This window comes from Rhamphochromis longiceps, linkage group LG8 (assembly GCF_057381845.1).
Source record: "Rhamphochromis longiceps isolate RC_006_pf linkage group LG8, R_longiceps_female_GT1.1, whole genome shotgun sequence".
NCBI classification, from domain to species: Eukaryota; Metazoa; Chordata; class Actinopteri; order Cichliformes; family Cichlidae; genus Rhamphochromis; species Rhamphochromis longiceps.
The window spans coordinates 3,974,354-4,001,459 of NC_140564.1; the positions used below are offsets into that span (position 1 = coordinate 3,974,354).

At 43.2% G+C, this 27,106-nt stretch overlaps 2 protein-coding genes across 2 annotated transcripts; both read left to right on the forward strand.

Moving 5' to 3' along the window:
• Window positions 1-1,612: 1,612 nt before the first annotated feature.
• LOC146662923 (galactokinase-like) lies at window positions 1,613-27,106 on the forward strand. Its single transcript, XM_085415498.1, has 8 exons — window positions 1,613-1,878; window positions 2,122-2,311; window positions 2,437-2,556; window positions 3,146-3,281; window positions 3,385-3,566; window positions 4,138-4,288; window positions 4,359-4,521; window positions 26,762-27,106. The coding sequence occupies exons 1-8, from the start codon at window positions 1,714-1,716 to the stop codon at window positions 26,834-26,836; spliced, it is 1,182 nt and encodes a 393-aa protein (XP_085271624.1). The 5' UTR covers window positions 1,613-1,713; the 3' UTR covers window positions 26,837-27,106.
• Window positions 4,528-18,812, forward strand: LOC146662924 (BTB/POZ domain-containing protein KCTD21-like). Its single transcript, XM_085415499.1, has 2 exons — window positions 4,528-7,916; window positions 10,136-18,812. The coding sequence occupies exons 1-2, from the start codon at window positions 7,506-7,508 to the stop codon at window positions 10,598-10,600; spliced, it is 876 nt and encodes a 291-aa protein (XP_085271625.1). The 5' UTR covers window positions 4,528-7,505; the 3' UTR covers window positions 10,601-18,812.

The following is a 27,106-nucleotide window of genomic DNA, read 5'->3' on the forward strand; positions in this document are numbered from 1 at the left end:
ATTAGGGATAGAGTTTGGAGGTAGGGAAGTTACCACAAAGCTCATGTGGCACATAAACCAGAGAAGGATGATACAAGCCAGGAACCTACAGACCAATTGCTTTAACATCAAACATCTGCAAAATAATGTAGTGTTAATAGTGGGTTAATTATATCAGTATTGGATTATGGGTGTATAGCATATAATTCTGCTGCCGGAGCAAGTCTTTGTGAGTCTGCACAGGTGCATTTAAAACAACCCCAACAGCAGCAGTACAGGTAGACGGGAGAAATGCCACTAGAAATCAGAAGAGAGCGGCTAACACTGAACTACTGGACAAGTCTCTAAGGACATGGTCAGCATCATCCAACAAAAACTGTTTTTCAATCCTGCTGGGAAAAAGAGGAATGAAGAGCTTTGGGTCGACACTGAGTCAGAAAGCACCTGAACTTAACTCATTCACTGCCATTGACGTCTATAGCCGTCAATTGCAGTGAATGAGTCAATGGGTTTAACTCATTCACTGCCAATGGCTGGCAGTGAATGAGTTAATCTGGACAAGATCAGCATTAGTGAAACAGCACCATTACCTACAATACCACCATGGATGCTGTAGTAAATTTCACACTATTGGACAAAAAGAACAAGGATAGGGGTTTTATTTTAAATTCACATACAGCACAGGAATACATTGGTCTGTATTACAAGTATGTCAAAATGTACACAGATGCATCAAGGAAGACCAACCAAAGTGGGACAGCATTTATTGTTCTTGAGTTTTGTTTCAAAGTAAGGAAAAGGATCAGTGATGGATCATCAGTATACACGGGTTTCAATACTGTTGGCTGTCCAGTGGATTGAAGACAGAAGACCATTAAGATCGGTGATATGCTCAGATTCAAGTTAATCATTGGCTAGTTTGCAAGACAGTCACTCGGACAGCAGATCTGGCATTCTGATAGAGATTCAGCAAACACAAAGTCAATATGATGGGGCTTATGGTCACATTCTCAAGGGTACCAGTGCATCGTGGAGTTAAAGGAAACAAAATAGCAGATAGGACAGCAAAGGAAGCTACAAAGAGAATTTCAGTGGATCTGGTCATCTATGTCAGTCGGACAGAGATTAAGAGTAGAAAATGGAAGAAAGGTGGCAAAAGCAATGGGAGGAAGAGAGGAAAAGGTGATGGTTTTACACAATCCAAAAGAAAACAGGAGAAATGAGAAGCACAGGAAGGAACAGGAGAGAGGCAGATTTGGGCACACTGGTTTGAATAGCACGTTATTTTTAAAAGGAAAACACCATACAAGAAAATGTGACTGCAGTAGAGAAGATAACACCATGGAGCATGTTTTAGTGCACTGCCAGAAATGTGACGAGGAAAGAAGAAAACTGATTTAAAAGCTCGGTTATATGAAAGTGAAACTGGATTTGTTAGATTTACTTTGCAAGAACTCGAAGAGTGAAAGTTATCAGGTCATATTTAGTTTTTTTTAAGACAGACTAATTTGTTTGGAAGGATTTTTTGTAGGTTTTTTTTTAATATTTCAGGGCACACTCTACACCAGTTAGTGGCGGTAATTCACCATTTTGCTGTTTGACAACCGCCAATAAATGATAAAGAAGAAGAAGAAAAAGCAGAAGGACGCGTCACATGATTGCTCGAGCACTTCGCCTGTCTGTTGACACTGCCAGCTCATCATTTTTGTTGAACCCTTTAAAGAAATCTGCTACATGGCTAGTTGCTTTCCGAGTGTGTCCGAGCTTGTTTCGGAGGCCCGGCGACTGTACGGACAGATGTTCGGTGAGGAGCCTGCTCGAGTGGCGGTGTGCGCGCCTGGAAGAGTGAACCTAATAGGAGAGCACACCGACTACAACCAGGGACTCGTGCTTCCAATGGTATCAGTTCCACACTGCCACTCAATAGAAAGCTTCATCTGTTGAACTGAGTCTTGCATTATCACTTTCATGTCGAAAACAGACAAAGATGTGATTTTAACAAACGGATTTTATGCTAGTAATAGTAAGAATAGTGCAGCAGTGATTTTTCTCTTCTTTTTTAAATAACTTCTGGAAAGAAATTTCTTCTTGACACAAAGACTAAAGACAAAACTAAGCACTTCCTTGTGCATTTGCTGTCAGGCCCTTCCTTTAGTGACTGTGGTGGTGGGTAGTGAAATATCCGGCCAGGATGTTACCGTGGTAACCGCAGCCTTCGACGCTGACGAGCCTCACCGATTGGACTTCTGCCTGTCTCGTGATGGATCTGCACTGTCTCCAGGGTTACCCCGCTGGGCCAACTATGTAAAGGGTGTTATACACCATTACAGGGGTAAACAAGACTGTAAACACATTATACTGTCACAGTGAAGTAGAACAGATGTCAAGCAGAATCTCACAATCAAAATTTAAAAAACAAATCCAAAAAGTCTACTTTTTATGTGTCTTGTGTTTTAGCTTCTCCAGTCCCAGGTTTCAGGGCAGTGATAGCCACCAGTGTCCCCCTGGGTGGAGGACTGTCCAGCTCTGCCTCTCTAGAGGTGGCCTTTTACACCTTCCTGCAGCAACTCAAGCCAGGTTAGAGTCATATTAGGGGACATGGCAGTGACTGAATACTTAATTCAAGTATTTCTGCGTTATACTGCTTTCTTATTCTATTCCACTACATTTAGTCCTTGCAGTTATTATACTCTACCATTTATTTTACTTATTGTTTTGATTTCGTTCAGATTTTAGAATAATCTGCCGATATATGATGCTGTATTATTCTTGATAAAGCTACCCAGTAGTATTTAAGTCATTATGCCAAAAGAAGACTTCTCAAGTAGTAAATGCCTTCAGATTCACTTAAGGAATAAGTGATATACAGTCCTGACCTCTCATCACCTCTCTGCTACCTGCTTGTTTCAACACGTGTGTTTGTTTTCAGTCTCACGTGGCACATTTTGATGGGGCCATTGCTGTTCACTCTTTGTTAGAGTGATGGTGGCCTGGCAATAACAGCTTTCATGCTAAAACAAAATGTATTCCAAGATATGGTTAGAGTGTTTGAGCGCTCTTAACGTCTAACCATACTCGTACTGACAGCCGATGCTTATTGATTTCACTAACAGGCCGATGGTGTTGGAGCCGTTTGATCTACTCTTTACTTTTCTTTTTCTCATAGATGATGGAAACCAGGTGTCCAAAGCATTAGCCTGTCAGCAGGCTGAACACACTCATGCTGATGTACCCTGTGGCATTATGGATCAGTTTGTATCTGTTCTTGGCAAGGAGGGCCATGCATTGCTCATTGACTGCAGGTAGTACAAGCATCTAGTGAGTGATGGTCTTTGGTTACACAAGATAGACATTGTTACTATATTTTCATTAAAATTAAAAAGAAAAAAAAAATGTGTTTGACAGATCGCTGGAGGCCACCCCTGTTCCTCTGACAGATCCAGGCCTGGTCATTCTCATCACCAACTCCAATGTAAGGCACTCTCTGAGTTGCAGTGAGTATCCCATAAGACGCAGGCAATGTGAGACGGCTGCCTCCATTCTGGGGAAGGACAGTCTGAGGGATGCTACGATGAAGGACCTAGAGGGTGTGGATGTTTTTTTTCCGTCCTGTTGTAATCCATTTTCTCTTACTGTTTTACAGTTCATTGGCAGGTCTTTGAAAGCCTTAAAAACCACAACTTACAGTCCCCACAGACAAGGTCTTAAAGTATTTATCTGAGTCCAGGTTATTTTTATTAATTATATACAGTGTGTAGGAATTCAAATTATTGCAAAAGCCAAATAAATTATTTGCCAATAATGTACTATGAGAGCCGGTAACTGAGAGTTTTAATAATATGAAGTAAAAAAAATTACATGGTTTATTCAACATGCCTAAGGTATCGCCTTCTGCCTGACTCAAATTTTTCACCACTACAGTAATTCATAAATGTTTCACTTATTTTATTACTGCTTTGAACTTTTTAAGCATTTCTATTTTGCTGACCTTTGACTTGTCTTTACTTTTTTTACACACATAACTTTAAGTTTCAACCACTTGTTTGCCATTTGAAAGCACTTATTAGCATTTCAGTACTTTTAGATGACTGTATATATTTTTTTGGTTTTTTAAACTCATCAGTTAAAGCTAACCCTCTTTATTGTTTATCGGTTCAGAGGCCAGGGGAAGGATGGATGATGTTACCTACAGAAGAGCTCGCCATGTAATTGAGGAGATCCAAAGAACTGTCCAAGCTGCTAAGTCTCTAGAAAGAGGAGAATACAAGGAGTTTGGCAAACATATGGTTGAGAGCCACAACAGTCTGAGGTACAGATAGCAAATGAGTTACTGTATAGGTCACTGTCAGGCATGTTGTAACTCGATGTCCCTGTGGCAGAGATCTGTACGAGGTGAGCTGCAGGGAGCTAGATGAGCTGGTGTCTGCAGCCATGGAAGTGGAGGGCGTCTTCGGCAGCCGGATGACAGGAGGAGGATTCGGTGGATGCACTGTGACTTTGCTACTCGCTGAGGCCATTGACAGGACCATACACCACATACAGGTTAACACACACACATGTATAAAGATGTAGCATGTAGTCGTGGTTATCAGGATGACCACGACCAGTAGAATCAAATAACTACATATTCAGTAAAGCTCGTAACCTTAAAACAAACACTTAGGAGACACTGTTATTGGTCAGTGATAAGCTTTTCAGTACAAACTTATCTAATGGCATATATAGATTTAAAAATCCAAGGCTTTTTTTATGCCCCGTGATATACTACACAATATGTGTGTATATTTGAGTTCTGTGTGGATTTAATCAGTCAGGATCAGGAGTGCTTTAATGATCACTTTGAAGAAATATTTGTTGCAAATTAAAAATAAAAACAAACTTACATGTTAGAAATTAAGATGAAATGCAATTAAATAAAATCTGTAGAAAGTACAATTCCAAATATAACAGTTCAGTAAAAGCTAACCTTGTGATGGAGCTAGGTTAGCTGTTTTAAAAGTGTGCTAAGCTAAACGTGACTTGGAGCAACCTGATGGTCATACCTGGTCTGAAGTTTTATTATAGGGGCAAAAGTTTTAAGCCATCATTAAATTTTGTTTGAAAACTTAGTATTAACTGTAGCATTTTTTTAAATATACAAATCCACAGAGAAATCTAGTTAGGGCCACATTAAGAAAAACTAAATTCATAATTTTGAGAATAAAGTTGAAATTTCAAGATTAAAGTCGAACATCTGTTTTGAGAAAAAAGTCAAAATGTGGACGTTACAGCTGTTGTTTCAAGACAAACTGCCACAGTTGCTGCACCATCTGAGTTAGTGAAATCATACTTCAGAATCTATTTTAGTAACAAGGAAGGAAATTTCTCTTTTAGCACATAAACACAGTGTGGTGATAAGTACAAGATGGTGCAGAAAGCTGCATCTGGTCAGACAGAAAAACCACACAAACTTAGAAGAGTGGATTTGTACAAAATGAAATAGCTGGTAATGGACAGATGCAAAGTTATTGATGGTTACAGCCTTGTGCAATATAGAGGATGTATGTTGTGTCACAAGACGGTTGAATTAATTGTTTCACTAAGTCATCTACACAAGACAGTTTGTAGAGGATACAGCAGTGGTAGCAATGTTTTGTGTATTTTATGTTCAATATAGGTATTTGTTGTGCCTGAAAATGAATAAATAAATGAAATGAAATGAATGAAATGAAAATGTGTGTTGAAACAACAACTGTTATCTGAGCTGGCACTGGGGAGCTAGCCTAACTTGTGGGGACCAAAATCCTGGTCCCCACAAGTTACATTAAAATTTTTTTTACACATTCTCACTTTTTATTATGCAGGCTCTTGCATTTTGCAACATGTTTGCCTTCACAGATATATAAAGAGATAATAAATATTTAAATAGATATCTAAATTTAAACAAATGAGTGGTGGCTCAAGACTTTTGCACAACATATTAAATTATGCCATTCTATGAGGGTTTATGGCTCATCGACATATAGTGTACAGTGGTGTATGAACAGTCCATTACTGGCTACGTTAATGACCACTACAGTATAGGTGTGTGTGTGTGTGTGTGTGTAGTTGTTGGCCCCACAAACACTGCTAATGTATAGGGTGCAGGGTCTGACACAGTCAGCATTTTTGCCATCTCTTCTTCACATACGCTAAATTTTATTAATACACGTAGTAGCTGTTTTCCAGTCTTATGTGCCAGAACACATAAAGTAATTATGCATTCATGCAGTGCTTTTCCTCTCATATGCTGTCTGTAGCATCTGTATTATGTATTTAACCTCTTCATATTTCATAGTGTAGTTTTATCGTTGTAAAATTATCCGCTCTGCTGCCATTACACTTATCTATAGTTGTGACTGAGCAGATACTACCAACACCGCCTCTTTCGTGTGAAAACATCCAAGTGAAACCCTGGGTTAACAAAGTGAGAGCTATGTTTGTGTGACCACGTGTCTTCACTGCAGATATCAGGCTAAGTAAACTTAGATTACAGAAAGATGTTGCTCACAGTACAGGACCCTGTACAATTGTTATAAAGGGGGAAACTGTCCATGGAAACCAAAATAGTTTGTTTGTGCCAGGCTTTAAACATGCTAATCTTTTCTGGGCATTTTGACGTGAGAGTCTACGGAGACTGACTTGCTTTTGGGATCATCCTCAAGGGGCCATTTTTTTGTTTTGTTTGACACCTGATCGTGCGCTCCAAAGAAGGGAATAATTTATTAGCATTTCCTTTCAGCAATTGTATTTTTCATAGGAACAAAATCAGTTTTTTGCTTTGTTTGTTTTTCGGTAGGTAACTCTATTTTTCTGTTTTTATTCTCTTTTCTGGTAAATCTTAGCATTCCTGACAGTGTATGAGAAGAAAAATGTGTGGGGCATTGTTCATTTGTTAACAGTGGATAAAAACACCTTTCAGTGAGCTATCACTTTAAGAGGACATTACAGACAAATCCCCAGTCCCCCTGTGTCTTGCTCAGACATCTCCAGTGTGTGAGAGTCAGAGACAGTGGGTGAGAGCTGAGAATAAAAGCAAGTTTCATTGAGACGGAGCCAAGAGTCCAGTCATTGGCATGCTACTCTGGTTACCCGGTAGGCCTGCTGCTGGTTGACACAATTCAGGATCTTATAAGAGATGCATCAATAAAAGTTTTCGGCCGCAGATTATCATTGGAAATGCCGGCATCTATAAAGATGTCACTTTGACTTTGAAGCAGCAGTGAGAAGAAAAAGAACAGCAGCCTTTTTCCATATTTTGAAACGGCAGTTTTATCTTCAGTTTCTGAATCAGATTTGGCAGATTTTCTTGTATCTCTCCGAACTTGGCTGTATCCAGGACACTACTGTGGCTTGCTGACTGTCAAAGGAATAAAGGCTTTGTGGGGAAACAAAAGAAATACTTGAATCTTCCACAGTCCTCGACATTCCTGAACAGGGCATAATTCTTGTCCTCACAAAAGCAACACTGACTTCACAGGTATAAAAAGCACAGCTTCACCTACAGGATGCTGGATCTCAACTCTTCAGATGACAGCATGAAGAACTCTCTTAAGGACCCTGTGTGCTTGAACGTCGGTGGAGAAGTCTATACAACAACCTTAGACACTTTAACTCGCTGCCGTGACTCGATGCTAGGCACCATGTTCACCGGACAAGTTCCTATGCTTAGGGACAGCTGCGGCAACATTTTCATAGACCGTGACGGTAAAGTGTTTCGCTACATTCTGAATTACCTGCGCTCTGGCTCTTTGGATCTGCCAGATGGCTTCACTGAACTCGCACTGCTCAGGAGAGAGGCAGATTTCTTCCAGATACCCCGTCTGCTGGAGGAGATTCGTCACTATGAGGTATCGGTGCCTCTGGGCCTTAGAGGTGGGCCGCTAGGAGCCATCATGATAGTAAAAGTCGACTCCAAGGTACGTGTGATGAGGTTAGCTAGACTGTTCATCTGCTCATAATAGGTTTGTTTTATTAGGTTAGTCGATCATGTTTACTCTTGACCACTAACTACAAGCCAAACAGTTTGTTTTTAAGTGCAGAAAAATAGAAACAGGACAAAATGGTTTGCAAATTATTTAAAGTCCATAACCTTTGTTTTTCAAAAGTAGTACAAAGATAATAAATATAAAAAATGAGACATTATATTATTTTCTCAATTTGACCTCAGCAAACATGTGTGGACAGTGTCTGCACATTTAATAATGGCTCAAACATCAGTAAAATGCCTTCTTGAAGTTTGCACACCGAAAGAAAAAGTCCTACAAGTGCATATGCAGTAAGGCTAGCCAAAAAAAACCTTGTTACTGCACCTCTTTAGTGAATCCTGACTCAGTCAGAAGTATTTCTGCTTTTTAGGAAATGGTAAAGCAGGCACTGTCCCAAATTATTTGTTAAAATGACCATTTATTTCCTATAGCCTCCAAATTTGTAATTTTTTCCATAAATGCTAAATGACACAAAAGGCAGTTTCTGGTTGATTGCACTCTATATACAGTACTGTGCAAGTCTTGGGCAACAATTTCTTTATATTTTGCTCGGAAAATATATTACAGCACCACTGGCTGAAATGCAGCCTCAAACTGTGTTAGAACCTCCTGTTTTATTCACTGTTCACTCTTGCCTTCCCTCAAACGTTGTAACAGTTTGAACCAAGAATGTCAGATTTGGCTTGACTTGTTGCCATTGATTTTTTTGAATACAGTTCTTGTGTAATCTGCGCCTTCCTCTCTTGTCCTTTAAGAACCACACCTTGCCAAGCTATGCCAAGTTTCTAGTGAAGAGCTGTGTGGAATTGCCTTATGGGTAAAAAAACAAAAACAAAAAAAACAATTTTATGCCTTTCGAACTCTGTTATTATCACCATTTATCTGATATTCAACAAAAGAAACTGGTCAGATAGTTTCATGTTGTGTGCGTTTGTTTTGTTTTGTTTTCAACAGGCTGCTCCATTTTTCTAAGTGGCTTAAACACAAAATATATTCCTATTACAAAAAAAAAAAAAAAAAAAAACTTTGAAAGACCTTCAGAAAGATCTGTTTCTGAAGACTTCTTTAAGAAATGAGTCATTGGAAGCAAAATATAAAGAAATGAGGATTGACCGAAGACTTTTGCACAGTAAAGAAAGAAAGAAGGTGCATTTCCCAAACCCCCGAATACCCTCACATATTTACTGCATATAATGATGGACAGTCATAGTATTGGTGAAGTGCATTAAATTAGTTGCAATAACTATTGTGGTAGCAATAGTTATTGCAACTGTACATTTTTTTTTTACGCTACGACTATACTTTTTTTTTTTTTTACAATTTATGAGAAAATGATGTTGCCTAACATCTTAATTGCATTTTGATTGTTAATTTAGCTCATACAGATATGATGGAGGTGACCCATTTCTTGTAAAGCTCTGGTATCAAATAGTGTTTTAGTGAAGAAGTTAACCTAATAAACAAAACTAGCCAACACCGAAGTTTCAATCATCCAGTTATAGGATAGTGGGTATGATTAGTACTTTCAAAATGTTTATGCCATTAATCAGTGATGATATTGACAGAAGTTTCAATGTGACAGTTGTAGTCAAAGTGAAATCTGTAAACGTTTAAAATTAAAAACAATCTCCTCAGAACTGTGCAGCAGGTCATCACCTACAGGAAATACCCTATAAATAATATGAATTAATAAATAGTGTAAGTATGATGACAGGTGTTATTTATGGTTTTGGACAACTGTTATGTTTTAATCGATTTCATAAGTTAGTCAAGAACAGGTGCATAATATCATACCACATTCAAATTGCATAGCAATTTGGTAAATTATGGCTTAACAAAAAATTAACTAATTATTTAATATGAATGAAATATGAGCAGAGAGTACAGTCATGTTGAGGGATAGGCTGTGTTTGGTTCTGTTCTGCTTCTAGTTAGACTCTACCTGTTCCTCATTCAGGTGTTCAAAGGTTTTTTTAATCAAATAACTTTTCCCAATAAACCATCACAGCTAGTGTTTTGTGTATATACAAGACATACACAGAGGTTGTGTTTGTGCACCTGTTTGCATGTGTAGCCATGGAACAACCGGTTCTTTGTTTGTGTATACTCTGGGGGATATGTAGTCAGTATGTTCTTCCCTCTTATTTCAGGTCCGTGTTCTCCATTTTAACTTGCGCCATGGGCCTGAAAACTATGAACTCCGCACATGCTCTGTACGAGCGTTCACAGTCGACCTCTTTTGTACCTGGAGGGCATTTCTAGGTTTGCTTTGTGAGCGCTTCTCCTACAGGACACCCCAGGGTCTCAACAGCCCTCACCTATGTCGTCCGAGGCAGAACAGACTGAAACTGGAATGGGTGCCAAAGCCTGATGAACTCCCACAGGAACAGTATGACAAGCAGCAATACAGGGGCCTAACTTTGTCTAGCCCTGAGGTCACGTGGTCGGATGACATGATGAACATGCACTACAGTCACTGTGAAATCACAGACATGCAAGGCTTTTTGGAGGAGCTGTTGAAGATATCACTTGCTGAGGGGTTCAAGGTTGATCTAGTCTCTCCTGACCCTGCAGATATTCTTAACTGCACTTCACTTCGTCTTGTGAAGTCATGAGCACTGGATGAAAGTGACTAGGAAAACCAGAACATACCAAGATAATAAACTATAGGATAAGATGAGATAGCCTTTACTAGTCCTGGAGTTAAATTTGAAGCAATGAATTCTCTATGACATGGAGTTAGATTTACTGACACATTATGACTAGGAGGTCATTATCTGTGGTTCTTTTGCTATCATAGAGTTTACTAAAAATAATGCAAAATGTGCTTTATTAATAAAATGGTAAATAAAATGTACTTTTTTGTGGAAATTCTGATATTGAGGATACAACTTCAAATTTTAGTTTGGGCTCTGTTTAAAAATGGCAACTGTTTTTAAAAGTAGTGCAGTGTGAGTAGTACTAGAGCACACACCAAGGAATGATAATATTCACTGTTAGTCACTCGGCTAAATGTGTGACATATATTGTGACTCACTTTACAACAGTGTTGGGAAGGTTACTTTTAAAATGTATTCCACTACAGATTACAGAATACATGCCCCCAAATCTAGTTTGTAACGTATTCCGTTAAGTTACTCAATGAGAGTAACGTATTCTGAATGCTTTTAATATATTGTCATGCTTTTTACAACTACATGAATGTACTATTGCTGTGTGATTTAATATTATTACTGAAGGCTACTCGCCACCGAGTTAACATTGTTAGCTGGCATTATCTCAGGTTAGTTCATCGACTGCTTTCAGAACTGCACGATTATTTGCAGCTAGCAGGTTGTTAATGCTATTCATCAATTGTAACAGTCACACAGCGATAGTACATCAAAGATACTGAAGTGGCACATAACCCAGATAGCTACCACAATTAACACAAGGTAGTTGCAGTAGGCTAACGTTCGTTTTTTAAAAAGAACTTCCTTCCAGATGTTTTTTTAGGTTGGGGGTGGAGTCTTTTGAGTGCAACTTGGTTGCTGCCAAACAGTTTGCATTGAATTGTCAGATTTCACCCATCCGTTTCCTCTTTAAATATGAAGTGGTGTCAGAATTTCCAAGTAAGAAATGCATTCCTGTTCATGCACTGCTGGCTCTGTTGTGCTGGCTTCGGATCCATTGTGTAACTGATGCCACCAGCATTAATAGGACTCTAATTTCGTGTTTTGTTTGGGTTTCCGGCAATGTGTGGAACTACCAAAATCAGACAGCATAACATATGAAACAGGAAAAGACCACCTTGTAATCCATTAATTTCAACAAAGTAATTGTATTATAATAATCACCTTGTTACGCCTCCTCGAGGGCAGGAGGGGGTAACACAACAACTCCAGAAACTCGGTACAAGTGTAATAACAAAAGCAAGTTTAATGGCAGCTTTCTCACATAAACAATAACCCAAATTCATACAACAAATGTGGGGGAGAAAGGGACAGTTAGGTTGTTCCCAAAAAGACAAAACCAAAACTTAGCTGAGCTCTTACCCTAGAAAAACAAAAAAGGTCTGTAAAGACTTTTATGGGTTCCACACTTAATCCAAGATAAACCTCAAAATGTTGCAGAGCCAACAGAACGGCAAGAGTTTCTTGTTCGATTGTAGAAGACCTTCTCTGAGGATGAGTGAACTTCTTTGAGAAGTAGCACACAGGGTGATCAAGTCCTACCTACCTACCTACCCCAACCACGCTAGCATCAACCTCCAACTTGAATGGTTGGCTAAAACCTTTTTGGTTAAAGGAATCTGCCAATAACCTTTCAACATATCCAGTTTAGTCATAAATGTGGCAGGTCCAATGTCATCAATGCAATTATCGACGAGAGACGAGGAATACATGTCAGGAACTGTCACAGCATTCACTTGGCGGAAGTCCGTACAGAACCGTGGACTCCCATCAGCTTTAATGTCCAACAAACATGGGGAACTCCAGGGGCTACAACTGGGTATTGCAAGTCCATTTCTAACAAGATACTCTACTTCACAACTTCTCTTTTGATGGGATTGACTCTGTATGCACGCTGTTTAATGGGTGCAGGACTGGTAAGAAAAATGTCATGGGATATCAAACTCGTCTGGGTAGGAACATCCCCAAACATACACCGGAAGGACACAATCAGGTTCTGAATGTCTTCAACCTGATTAAGTGACAGGTGAGACAAATAGTGGGACAAGTCAGACAGAATCTCACTATTACTTAGTCTCGTCCCCTGTGACACATCTTTGCGCAGGACCGCATCTTCCTCACTGCTTTCATTGGCTATATCTGAAGCTACGCATGCTATAGGGGAGCTAGACTTAACCTTGTGCGGAGTGAGGGGATCATCTTCATTCTCTCTATTCTCTCTAGAAAGATAATGTTTCATCATGTTAATGTGGCATACTCTAGTCTTGCGACGACGATCAGGAGTTTGAACAACATAATTGGTCTCACTGAGTTTCCTTTCCACAACGTACGATCCAGAAAACCTTGTTTTCAGAGAAGAGCCCAGAATGGGGAGCAGAACTAGAACCTGATCACCAGGTTTAAACTGACAAGCAACTGCTCTCCGATCATAGTGTTTTTTCATCCTTAGCTGCCTAGCAGTTAAGGTGTCCCTGGCAATAGCGCAAGCTGATTTAAGGCGCTTTCTAATTTTAGCCACGTACTCAGGGATGCTCTTTAGTGTTTTAGTTGGAACAACTAGCTGTTCTTTAAGGATGTGCAATGGTCCTCTAACTTCATGTCCAAATTCAAGCTCTGCAGGACTAAAGCCTAGGGACTCTTGCACTGCTTCACGAGAAGCGAACAATAAGAATGGTATACCCTCATCCCAGTTCTTTCCTGTCTCCAGACAGTATTTGCAGAGCATGGACTTTAATATCTGGTGAAGTGCTCCCTGACTTTCAGGATGGTAGGAGCTTGATGTAATGTGCTCTACTCCTAATGCTTTTAATGCCTGAGCAAAGGTTCTAGACTTAAAGTTGGTTCCCTGATCAGTCTGGACTACCTTTGGAAGACCAAACACTGAGAAGAACCCTACCAGAGCTTTACTGATGACAGGAGCGGTGATCCTTCAAAAGGGGCACTGATTCGGGAAACCTAGTAGAAGCACACATCATTGATAGGATGTATTGGTTCCCTGACTTTGATTTTTGTAAAGGTCCTACAACACCTACAACACCACAACACTTGACTGACAGGATGACTCAACAGACAAAGGCAAAATACCCTCTCGAACGATAGACTGCGAACCACCCGTGTCTCTCAGTATTGTTACAGGCTGGTCGTCAACAGTATCACCTGTTAAAGAAACACAACCCTGTGTGATAAAAGGTTTGAAACAAGGATCTATTTCACGTTGAGATGTTTGGGTTCTGGGAGGCGACACATTTTGAATCAAACCCACGCCCTTGGGTTGCGGCGGTGTAGTCTTATTTTTTTTTAGTGCAAGGCAATCAGCAATGACATGACCTTTTTTATGGCAATAGAAGCATTCAGGTACCTCACGGGAAAGTAATGGTTGCTTAGCTCTGGCTTCAGGCTGACCAAGATCAGGCTTTGGTGAGCGTGTGATCAAAACCTTATCTGAACGAGGGGATGATGCAAACACATTTTTATGGGTTAAAATGAACTCATCAGCAGATTCTTAAAATCTTCCAATAGGATTAACTGACGAAGAGCTTCAAAGTCTTTCTTCACTTCACTTGCTGTGCACCACTTGTCAAAAAGAACTGCCTTCTCACGTGCAAACTCTACATATGTTTGACCATTAGACTTCTTGTGATTCCTGAACTTTTGTTGGTAGGCCTCAGGTACAAGTTCATAAGCACGAAAGATGGACTCTTCAGTACATTGTATTTCATGCTATTTTTGATAGAGAGAGATGACACAAGCTCCAGTGCTTTGCCCACTAGCTTGCATTGCAGTAGCACAGCCCACATTTCTTTTGGCCATTCCAGTGCTGTTGCAATCCTTTCAAAGCATTAAAGTTGAGCCTCATAGCTTCCACCTCTAGCTGTTTTAACTTTACCTCCTTCTCAGCTTCAATTTCAAGCTGACGTATCTGAAGTTTGAGGTCGAACTCAGCCTTACGTGCTTGCTCCCTTTATGACATACAGTGGGGCAAAAAAGTATTTAGTCAGCCACCGATTGTGCAAGTTCCCCCATCTAAAATGATGACCGAGGTCAGTAATTTGCACCAGAGGTACACTTCAACTGTGAGAGACAGAATGTCAATAACAAAAATACAACTCAATACTTTGTAACATAACCTTTGTTGGCAATAACAGAGGTCAAACGTTTACTATAGGTCTTTACCAGGTTTGCACACACAGTAGCTGGTATTTTGGCCCATTCCTCCATGCAGATCTTCTCGAGAGCAATGATGTTTTGGGGCTGTCGCCGAGCAACATGGACTTTCAACTCCCGCCACAGATTTTCTATGGGGTTGAGGTCTGGAGACTGGCTAGGCCACTCCAGGACTTTCAAATGCTTCTTACGGAGCCACTCCTTTGTTGCCCGGGCGGTGTGTTTTGGATCATTGTCATGTTGGAAGACCCAGCCTCGTTTCATCTTCAAAGTTCTCACTGATGGAAGGAGGTTTTGGCTCAAAATCTCACGATACATGGCCCCATTCATTCTGTCCTTAACACGGATCAGTCGTCCCATCCCCTTGGCAGAAAAACAGCCCCATAGCATGATGTTTCCACCCCCATGCTTCACAGTAGGTATGGTGTTCTTGGGATGCAACTCAGTATTCTTCTTCCTCCAAACACGACGAGTTGAGTTTATACCAAAAAGTTCTACTTTGGTTTCATCTGACCATATGACATTCTCCCAATCCTCTGCTGTATCATCCATGTGCTCTCTGGCAAACTTCAGACGGGCCTGGACATGCACTGGCTTCAGCAGCGGAACATGTCTGGCACTGCGGGATTTGATTCCCTGCCGTTGTAGTGTGTTACTGATGGTGACCTTTGTTACTTTGGTCCCAGCTCTCTGCAGGTCATTCACCAGGTCCCCCCGTGTGGTTCTGGGATCTTTGCTCACTGTTCTCATGATCATTTTGACCCCACGGGATGAGCTCTTGCGTGGAGCCCCAGATCGAGGGAGATTATCAGTGGTCTTGTATGTCTTCCATTTTCTGATGATTGCTCCCACAGTTGATTTTTTCACACCGGGCTGCTTGCCTATTGTAGATTCACTCTTCCCAGTCTGGTGCAGGTCTACAATACTTTTCCTGGTGTCCTTTGAAAGCTCTTTGGTCTTGGCCATGGCGGAGTTTGGAGTCTGACTGTTTGAGGCTGTGGACAGGTGTCTTTTATACAGATGATGAGTTCAAACAGGTGCCATTCATACAGGTAACGAGTGGGGGACAGAAAAGCTTCTTACAGAAGACGTTACAGGTCTGTGAGAGCCAGAGATTTTCCTTGTTTGAGGTGACCAAATACTTATTTTCCACCCTAATTTACGAATAAATTCTTTACAAATCCTACCATGTGAATTCATGGATTTTTTTTTCACATTCTGTCTCTCACAGTTGAAGTGTACCTCTGGTGCAAATTACTGACCTCTGTCATCATTTTAAGTGGGGGAACTTGCACAATCGGTGGCTGACTAAATACTTTTTTGCCCCACTGTAAGTCAAACTTCTAAGAACTCGGCGCACAAATGAAATCTTGTAAGTCAAAATCCATAATTAAATACAAGGCAGTAACATTGTACCAAACGCCAGAGTTGTCTACAGCTCCGGAAAATAGATCCCGGACGAGCCCCCACTTGTGTTATGCCTCCTCGAGGGCAGGAGGGGGTAACACAACAACTCCAGAAATAACAAAAACAAACTTTAAACAGTAACTGTAATGGAATACAGTTACTTATATTATGTATTTTAAATACGGAACGCCGGTACAGATTATCAGTTACTCCCCAACACTGCTTTACAAGTATTCATGGTTTATCTCCACAGCCTAAATGCAGCCACTGGCAGCCATGGAACACATGTTTAAATAATAATTGAACATTTCATAAGAGTACTCTTTAATTTTTTGCCAAAAAAGGTTTTGAGATTGATGTGTCTGTCCTATGGATGTTTCATTAGAAATGTTATTTCTTTGGGGATCAGGACTGTCCAGCATTCGGTTAGCCATCTCTCATCGACTAGCAGCTGGTTCATTTGTGTTGACAGACATTCATGGACTGTGCAGTGAGCTTCTTTAGCCAATAGGCGTGAACCATGTCGAGGCCTGGTGCTGTCCAGCTCTTTATACTGGAGACACTTTTTTGGGTGTCTGCCACTGTGATGGTTACTGGACCCTGTTCAGGGAGTTGCTGTGGTGTGCTCTTAGATCCACTAGCCACTGAGCATTGCTGTTATGGGTTGGGTTCTCCCATCTATTCTTCCAGTATTGCTCTGTCTCCAGCCTTTGTGGTGCTGTTCTTATATTGTTCCCCTGCCACTGAGAGTACACCTTGGACGGTTCTGTATAGTTTATTCTCCTGCCTTCGAACTCTCTGGTGTACCTCTTCAAGTGGCTGGCCAAGGCTGTGAGTCTACCTTCTATTGTACTTCTTGCACCTTTCTGCAGCTCCGATAGTTGGCTAACCTCCCTTCGTGCTACCTTGATCTTGGCCTTCTCCATGGAGGGTACTGCTCTTTGCTGTTGTTCATCTTGTAGCCAAGCATCTCACTAATCACTGCTGCTTTAGTGTAGATCAGCTGGTAATGGTCACGGTAGGTATTGTCTGTAGTGCTACATTCACATCAGCTGGTAGATCCTCTCTCGTAGTATCTTGGTAACCGGCTGTGGTCAGTACCTCTCGCAGTCAATGATCCTTCTTCCATTGGTACCCAATCTTGGGTGGGCGATATAATTTTTCCCCTTACCTGTCGTTCTGGCTCCCCCTTGCCATAGCATTTGTGTTGTACCTCGTGATTGACGAGGTACAACACCGTGAGAGCAGTTCCTTTTTCCAAACAGTTGGAACACTGAGCTTCTAGTTGTTTTGCTGTCAATCTGGATGGTTTGGTTTAATAGGGGTGGCTGTAGCTCAGGTGGCAGAGCAGGTCATCCACTAATCAGAAGGTCGGTGGTTCGATCCCAGGCTGCATCCTGGCTGCATGGCAAATATCCTTGGGCAAGATACTAACCCCGTGTTTGCCTACTGGTGGTGGTCAGAGGGCCCGGTGGCGCCAGTGTCCGGCAGCCTCGCCTCTGTCAGTGCGCCCCAGGGCAGCTGTGGCTACAATGTAGCTTGCCATCGCCAGTGTGTGAATGTGTGTGTGAATGGGTGAATGACTGAATGTAGTGTGAAGCGCTTTGGGATCCTTACGGACTAGAAAAGCGCTATACAAATGCAGGCCATTTACCATTTACCATTTTAATATGTGGGGGTCTAGCCTAGGAACCCTTACTGGATAAAGACCCCCCAGGTGGGAATCAAACTTGCGACTCCTGTTCCAAAGGCGTGTAGGCCTACAAAGGCATGTAGTCCTACCACTATGCTATCTAGCTGCATATATTATATATGTTTTAGATTTTATCTCTTCCAAACATTTACAGGCCAATATCAAAATTAACATTTGTATCAAAGATCTTAATTCAATTCATCCATCCATCCATCCATCCATCCATCCATCCATCCATCTTCATCCGCTTTATCCGGGGCCGGGTCGCGGGGGCAGCAGCCTAAGCAAAGAGGCCCAGACCTCCCTCTCCCCAGCCACCTCCTCCAGCTTATCCGGGGGAATACCAAGGCGTTCCCAGGCCAGCCGAGAGATATAATCTCTCCAGCGTGTCCTGGGTCTGCCCCGGGGCCTCCTCCCGGTGGGACATGCCTGGAACACCTCACCCAGGAGGCGCCCAGGGGGCATCCTTGTCAGATGCCCGAACCACCTCAGCTGGCTCCTTTCGATGTGGAGCAGCAGCTGCTCTACTCTGAGCCCCTTCCGGATGGCCGAACTTCTCACCCTATCTCTAAGGGAGAGGCCAGCCACCCTTCGGAGGAAGCTCATTTCTGCCGCTTGCATCCGCGATCTCGTTCTTTCGGTCACTACCCACAGCTCGTGGCCATAGGTGAGGGTAGGGACGTAGATCGACCGGTAAATTGAGAGCTTCGCTTTTACACTCAGCTCCCTCTTCACCACGACGGACCGGTGCAGCGTCCGCATTACTGCAGCTGCAGCCCCAATCCGTCTGTCGATCTCCGGCTCCCTTCTCCCATCACTCGCGAACAAGACCCCCAGATACTTGAACTCCTCCACTTGGGGCAGGAACTCATCCCCGACCCGGAGTGGGCACTCCACCCTTTTCCGGCTGAGAACCATGGCCTCAGATTTGGAGGTGCTGATCCTCATTCCCGCTGCTTCACACTCGGCTGCGAACCGTTCCAGTGCGAGCTGGAGGCCCTCACCCGATGAAGCCAACAGAACCACATCATCTGCAAAAATCAGAGATGAGATTCTGAGGCCACCAAAGCGAAAGCCCTCCGCCACTTGGCTGCGCCTAGAAATTCTGTCCATAAAAATTATGAACAGAACCGGAGACAAAGGGCAGCCCTGGCGGAGCCCATCACCCACCGGGAACGAGTCCGACTTATTGCCGGCAATGCGAACCAAGCTCTTGCAACGGTTGTATAGGGATCGAATGGCCCGTAGCAATGGGCCAGACACCCCATATTCCCGCAACACCTCCCACAGGACACCCCGAGGGACATGGTCGAATGCCTTCTCCAAGTCCACAAAACACATGTAGACTGGTTGGGCAAACTCCCATGCACCCTCAAGTATCCTGGAGAGGATAAAGAGCTGGTCCAGTGTTCCGCGACCAGGACGAAAACCGCATTGTTCCTCCTGTATCCGAGGTTCGACTAACGGACGAACTCTCCTTTCCAGCACCCTGGCATAGACTTTCCCAGGGAGGCTGAGGAGTGTGATCCCCCTGTAGTTGGAACACACCCTCCGGTCCCCCTTCTTAAAGATGGGGACCACCACCCCGGTCTGCCAGTCCACAGGTACTGCCCCTGATCTCCACGCAACATTGCAGAGGCGTGTCAACCAGGACAGCCCTACAACGTCCAGAGCCTTCAGGAACTCGGGGCGGACCTCATCAACACCAGGGGCTCTGCCACCAAGGAGTTGTTTAACTGCCTCAGTGACCTCGCCCCCGGAAATTGGCGGGTCATTCCCCTCATCCCCAGACTCTGCTTCCTCCTCGGAAGACGTGTCAGTGGGATTAAGGAGGTCCTCGAAGTATTCCTTCCACCGCCTGACAATTTTCTCAGTCGACGTCAGCAGCGCTCCGCCAGCACTATACACAGTGCAGGTAGAGCACCGCTTTCCCCTCCTGAGACGTCTGACGGTTTGCCAGAATCTCTTCGAGGCAGTCCGAAAGTCTTTTTCCATGGCCTCTCCGAACTCCTCCCACACCCGAGTTTTTGCTTCAGCCACTGCCCGAGCCGCATTCCGCTTGGCCTGTCGATACCTGTCGGCTGCCTCCGGAGTCCCACAGGCTAACCAAGCCCGATAGGACTCCTTCTTCAGCCTGGTGGCTCCCTTCACCTCTGGTGTCCACCATTTGGTTCGGGGATTACCACCACGGCAGGCACCAACCACCTTGCGGCCGCAGCTCAATGCAGCAGCTTCGGCAATGGAGACGCTGAACATGGTCCATTCGGACTCAATGTCCCCAGTCTCCCTCGGAATGCTGTTGAAGCTCTGCCGGAGGTGTGCGTTGAAGATCTCGCGGACTGGGGCCTCTGCTAGACGTTCCCAGCACACCCTCACTACGCGTTTAGGTGCACCAGGTCTGTCCAGCGTCCTCCCCCGCCACCTGATCCAACTCACCACCAGGTGGTGATCAGTTGACAGCTCAGCCCCTCTCTTTACCCGAGTGTCCAGAACATATGGTCGCAGGTCTGCTGATACGATTACAAAATCGATCATCGACCTACGGCCTAGAGCGTCCTGGTGCCACGTGCACTTATGGACACTCTTATGTTCGAACAGGGTGTTCGTTATGGCCAAACTGTGATTAGCACAGAAGTCCAATAACAAAGCACCGCTCGGGTTCAGATCAGGGAGGCCGTTCCTCCCAATCACGCCCCTCCAGGTCTCGCTGTCGTTACCCACGTGAGCATTGAAGTCTCCCAGTAGGACAACAGAGTCTCCAGGTGGAGCACCCTCCAGCACCCCCCCCCCCCCCCCCCCAGGGACTCTAAGAAGGCTGGGTACTCTGAACTGCCACTCGGCGCATAAGCGCAGATGACAGTCAGGACCCGTTCCCCGACCCTAACGCGCAGGGAACAAACCCTCTCGTCCACCGGGAAAAACCCCAACGTACCGGCAGCAAGCCGAGGGGATATTAGAATACCCACCCCAGCCCGCCGCCTCTCACCAGGGGCAACTCCAGACTGAGACAGAGTCCAGCCCCTCTCCAGGAGACTGGTTCCAGAGCCCAAGCCATGCGTAGAGGTGAGCCCGACTATATCTAGCCGGTACCTCTCAACCTCACGCACTAACTCAGGCTCCTTCCCCACCAGAGAGGTGACATTCCATGTCCCTATTGCCAGTCTTGGCAGCCGGGGGTCAGTCCGCCAGGGCCTCCACTCCTGGCCGCCACCCGGCACACAATGCACCCGACCCCTATGGCGCCTCCTGCGGGTGGTGGGCCTGCGGGAGGATGGGCCCATGTCTCCTCTTTGGGCTGTGCCCGGCCGGGCCCCATGGACTAAGGCCCGGCCACCAGACGCTCGCCCTCGGGCACCCTCCCCGGGCCTGGCTCCAGGGCGGGGCCCCGGTAACACTATCCCGGGCAGGGTAAACTGTTCCCTCGCTGTCCTTTTCATAAGGGTCTTCAATTCAATTCAATTTTATTTATATAGCGCCAAATCACAACAAAAGTCGCCTCAAGGCGCTTCATAGATACAGAGAAAAACCCAACAATCATATGACCCCCTATGAGCAAGCACTTTGGCGACAGTGGGAAGGAAAAACTCCCTTTTAACAGGAAGAAACCTCTGGCAGAACCAGGCTCAGGGAGGGGCGGCCATCTGCTGCGACCGGTTGGGGTGAGAGAAGGAAGACAGGATAAAGACATGCTGTGGAAGAGAGACAGAGGTTAATAACAGATATGATTCAATGCAGAGAGGTCTGTTAACACATAGTGAGTGAGAAAGGTGACTGGAAAGGAAAAACTCAATGCATCATGGGAATCCCCCGGCAGCCTACATCTATTGCAGCATAACTAAGGGAGGATTCAGGGTCACCTGGTCCAGCCCTAACTATATGCTTTAGCAAAAAGGAAAGTTTGAAGCCTAATCTTGAAAGTAGAGATAGTGTCTGTCTCCTGAATCCAAACTGGAAGCTGGTTCCACAGAAGAGGGGCCTGAAAACTGAAGGCTCTGCCTCCCATTCTACTTTTAAATACTCTAGGAACAACAAGTAGGCCAGGGGTCAGCAACCTTTAAGACCCAAAGAGCCATTTGGACCCGGTTTCCACGCAAAAGAAAACACTGGGAGCCGCAAATACTTTGTGACATCTAAAATGAAGATAACACTGTATATACTGGGGGTTTTTTTTACCTTTATGCTTTACCTCTATGCCTAATATAACAAAAGGAAAGACACCCAGCTGAACTAGAATGATCCATGTAGCAAACAAAATCTGTTGTGAGCCGCTACCCTTATATCGCCTTTGGGCTTTTGGAGCCTTGACCTGACTTTTAAAAAATAATTGGGGAAATAAGCACTATGCTGCTAAAAAATGAAAAATAGATATTTGCAAAATTCTGCCTAAATATGTATTTTACCTGGTTAATGTGTGTGGCGGGGCGTGGCCTGCAGTGCTGCTGCAGGGGAGGCGGACACACCTGAGCGGCACCCGCAATCACGCCTCGCTGCCTTAACGTCTGTGCCATCTATGCTGTTGTGTTGTTGGTGGTGTGTGTCGGGCTGCGAGCTGAAAAGCTACAGCCGGCTGTATGCGTACAGCAACCGTGTGTGAAAAGTGGTCAATAAAGAGATGCTGAAAAGCATGTTCATGGAAACATTGTCGGGTCTGCCGTGATATGTTTACAATGGGACTTCTGCTCCCGAACCTTTGTGCACAGCGTCTGCAAATCGGACGTAGGCAGCTTAACAGCTGTCATCTGTGAGGCGTGAGCGGTGTTTGTTTTCGGCGGGTATACCGGCTTCCACGAGTGTGACACTTATTTTGAGCGATGAAAAAATAATAGTAGAATTTTATTTTATTTTTATATTTCAATATCACAATAATCTTCCAATTTAAAACTAAAAGTTAAAAAAGAACTAACATAAATGAAATACACTTCAGCTAAATACTTCTAATTTATTTTCCCAAACCACATGGAGCCGCAGTATGAGGACTAGAGCCGCAGGTTGCCGACCCGTCTTAGACAAAACAATAGCCGAATAACTTAACTACTTTTTGTAGAAAAATAATGTTCTGGACATTTTCCAGTCTGATTTCAACAAATCGCACTCCACTGAAACCACTTTACTTAAAATGTATAGTGATGTTTTGATGGCAGCAGACTCTGGAGAGTACACAGTTCTGTTTATATTGGATCTCACCTCTGCTTTTGATACTGTTGATCACAGTATCATGATAAATAGGCTTAAGGACTTGGGATTACTGGTGTTGTTTTAAAATGGTTCATGTCGTATCTATCTGAGAGATCTTTTAGTGTCTGTATGAATCAAGTTTTGTCTGAAATATCAGCTCTGCCTTATGGGGACCTCAGCAATCTGTTTTGGGTCTGATTCTCTATTTGCTTAATATACTCCCTCAAGGCCAAATTGTCAAAGGTTATTTCTGTTCATCTCTACGCTGGTGACATTCAGTTATACTGTTCTTTCAAAGCTTCTGAGTTTTATAAATTGTCTTGTTTAAATAATTGTCTGTCAGAAATCAAACAATGGCTAAACAACTACCTTCTGTTACAGTGGCTTGCAAAAGTATTCGGCCCCCTTGAACTTTCCCACATTTTGTCACATTACAGCCACAAACATGAATCAGTTTTATTGGAATTCCACGTGAAAGACCAACACAAAGTGGTGCACATGTGAGAGGTGGAACGAAAATCATACATGATTCCAAACATTTTTTACAAATAAATAACTGCAAAGTGGGGTGTGTGTAATTATTCAGCCCCCTTTGGTCTGAGTGCAGTCAGTCGCCCATAGACATTGCCTGATGAGTGCTAATGACTAAATAGAGTGCACCTGTGTGTAATCTAATGTCAGTACAAATACAGCTGCTGTGTGACGACCTCAGAGGTTGTCTAAGGCTACGTCCACACGTACACGGGTATTTTTGAAAACGTAAATTTTCCGTTTTCAAAAATAATCCCGTCCACATGTAAACGCAGAAATGAAGGAAAACGCTGCTAGGAACATGCCAAAGCAGCAGGTGGCGATATATTCCTTACCGTGTAGAAATGTTGGCCAATCAGAAGTCTAGAAGCCTCGGTGGGAAATAGTAAACAAGGATGGGGCATAGAAGCAGAACCGAGTCGTATGTGTGGAGGGACAGTAACTGTCTGTATGTGTAAGCATTTAAACACTGCAGAGAGAACAATTAACAGTAACAGTATTGTAGAAATTCATTTCACCGAAACAATAACGTGGCGCACAGTGTGACATCAAAAAAGGCGCACACCTTTGACGCTGCGTTTTCTGCGTTTTCTCCGTTCTTCTCGTCCACATGTAAATGCAAAAACTGAGTTTTCAAAAATATCCACCCTGGCCCGAGTTTTTAAAAATCTCCGTTTTCAGTCACCGAAAACGCCGTTTAGGTGTGGACGAAAGGTGCAAACGCATAGACAAATCTGCGTTTTCAAAAATACCCGGGTACGTACTAAGAGAATACTGGGAGCAACAACACCATGAAGTCCAAAGAACACACCAGACAGGTCAGGGATAAAGTTATTGAGAAATTTAAAGCAGGCTTAGGCTACAAAAAGGTTTCCCAAGCCTTGAACATCCCACGGAGCACTGTTTAAGCCATCATTCAGAAATGGAAGGAGTATGGCACAACTGTAAACCTACCAAGACAAGGCTGTCCACCTAAACTCACAGGCCGAACAAGGAGGGCGCTGATCAGAAATGCAGCCAAGAGGCCCATGGTGACTCTGGACGAGCTGCAGAGATCTACAGCTCAGGTGGGGGAATCTGTCCACAGGACAACTATTAGTCGTGCACTGCACAAAGTTGGCCTTTATGGAAGAGTGGCAAGAAGAAAGCCATTGTTAACAGAAAACCATAAGAAGTCCCGTTTGCAGTTTGCCACAAGCCATGTGGGGGACACAGCAAACATGTGGAAGAAGCTGCTCTGGTCAGATGAGACCAAAATGCAAAACGCTATGTGTGGCGGAAAACTAACACTGCACATCACTCTGAACACACCATCCCCACTGTCAGATATGGTGGTGGCAGCATCATGCTCTGGGGGGGCTTCTCTTCAGCAGGACAGGGAAGCTGGTCAGAGTTGATGGGAAGATGGATGGAGCCAAATACAGGGCAGTCTTGGAAGAAAGATTGCAAAAGTCTGCAAAAGACTTGAGACTGGGGCGGAGGTTCACCTTCCAGCAGGACAACGACCCTGAACATAAAGCCAGGGCAACAATGGAACGGTTTAAAACAAAACATATCCATGTGTTAGAATGGCCCAGTCAAAGTCCAGATCTAAATCCAATCCAGAATCTGTGGCAAGATCTGAAAACTGCTGTTCACAAACGCTGTCCATCTAATCTGACTGAGCTGGAGCTGTTTTGCAAAGAAGAATGGGCAAAGATTTCAGTCTGTAGATGTGCAAAGCTGGTAGAGACAGACCCTAAAAGACTGGCAGCTGGAACTGCAGCAAAAGCTGGTTCGACAAAGTATTGACTCAGGGGGCTGAATAATTACGCACACCCCACTTTGCAGTTATTTATTTGTAAAAAAATGTTTGGAATCATGAATGATGTTTGTTCCACTTCTCACGTGTGCACCACTTTGTGTTGGTCTTTCACCTGGAATTCCAATAAAAGTGATTCATGTTTGTGGCTGTAATGTGACAAAATGTGGAAAAGTTCAAGGGGGCCGAATACTTTTGCAAGCCACTGTAAATACAGATAAAACAGGAACTTTGATTATTGCTCCTGACAATATGATTTCAGAAATTAAGCAGCATATCAGTTTTTGTTCAATCATGTCTCAGAAATTTTGGCATTATATTTGACAGTTAAATGTCACTTGAGAATCACTACAAACAACTGGTTCAGAACTGTTTTATGATCTAAGAAACATTTCCAAACTCAGACTACTGGTGTCAAAGGCGGAACTTGACATGATTATTCATGCTTTTATCTCTTCTCGTTTGGATTACTATAACGGACTTTTGACTTGTTTCAATAAATCAGTTTTGGATCGCCTTCAACTGTTCAGAATGCTCAGGCAGGACTTTTAACTGGCACTAGCAAGATATCGCACATTATTGCAGTTTTGACTTCTCTTCATTGGTTGCTGTTAAATTTTAGGTTTCATTTTAAAATTTTTGTTTTAGATTTTAGGGCTCTACATGATGAAGCCCCCCAGTATATCTCTGACCTGTTGAAACCTCATGCTTCTTCCCAAGTACGTAGGTCTTGGAGTCGGAGGTTGCTGTTGGTCCCACGTACTGGTTCAAAACACATGGGGCTTTTCGGGCAGTGGCACCGAGGCCGTGGAATTCTCTTCCACTGTCTGTACACTGTGCAGCTTCTATTGACTCTTTTAAAAAGCAGCTGAAGATATTTCTATAGAGAAGAGCTTTAAATTAATTTGTTGATTTATCTTTTTCAATTCATTGTTTTATTGGTTTTATTGTTAGCAATTTGTGATTTTTATCTATGAAAAGTGCTATATAGATACATTTTACTTACTTAAAATATTAACTAATTAAAACGTTTTATGTAAGTAGTAAAATGGTAGGAGGTACAATAGTTTAATCCAGAGTAATGATGACAGGTGTGTAGCTGAAACACAAAATCTGGCTGTTTCCACTTGACCACCCCGCGAACTTTCATGGGGTGAACTTTAGTTTTTACTTACTACTGTCAGCGAAAGTGATTTTTAAAAGTGCTTCTCACACACTTCTTATTAATGTTCTCAGATAAGGTTGCAAAAAATATGTATAATTGTTGTTTTATGTAGTTTTACCCACTGTGCATACTGTGTCTCTGTGTGTGTTTCTCCTTTTTCCTCTACAGGAGAAATACAGTGGGACTGCGACTTTCTATGTCACATCTCCTGCACAGGGCACGCAAGTTCTCACTTTGACCTGACCTTTGTCAACACCTCTGCATTCCTTTAATTTGATTTTCTTTCTTTAATTTCATTAAGTGGTGTACTGCAATACACACTAATGTTGATTGAAAAGAGTTGGGCAAGTGCCTTTATTGTTGAAACATGTTTATAAAAAAAACTTTGCTTAAGATGACTTGTAGCAACTGCTTAATATTTTTGATATGGAAATCCAGCTGGGTTTATTTACGATTTATGATTTTATATTGATCCCACATCTCTATTAATAAACCATGTTTCTAAAATGTGAA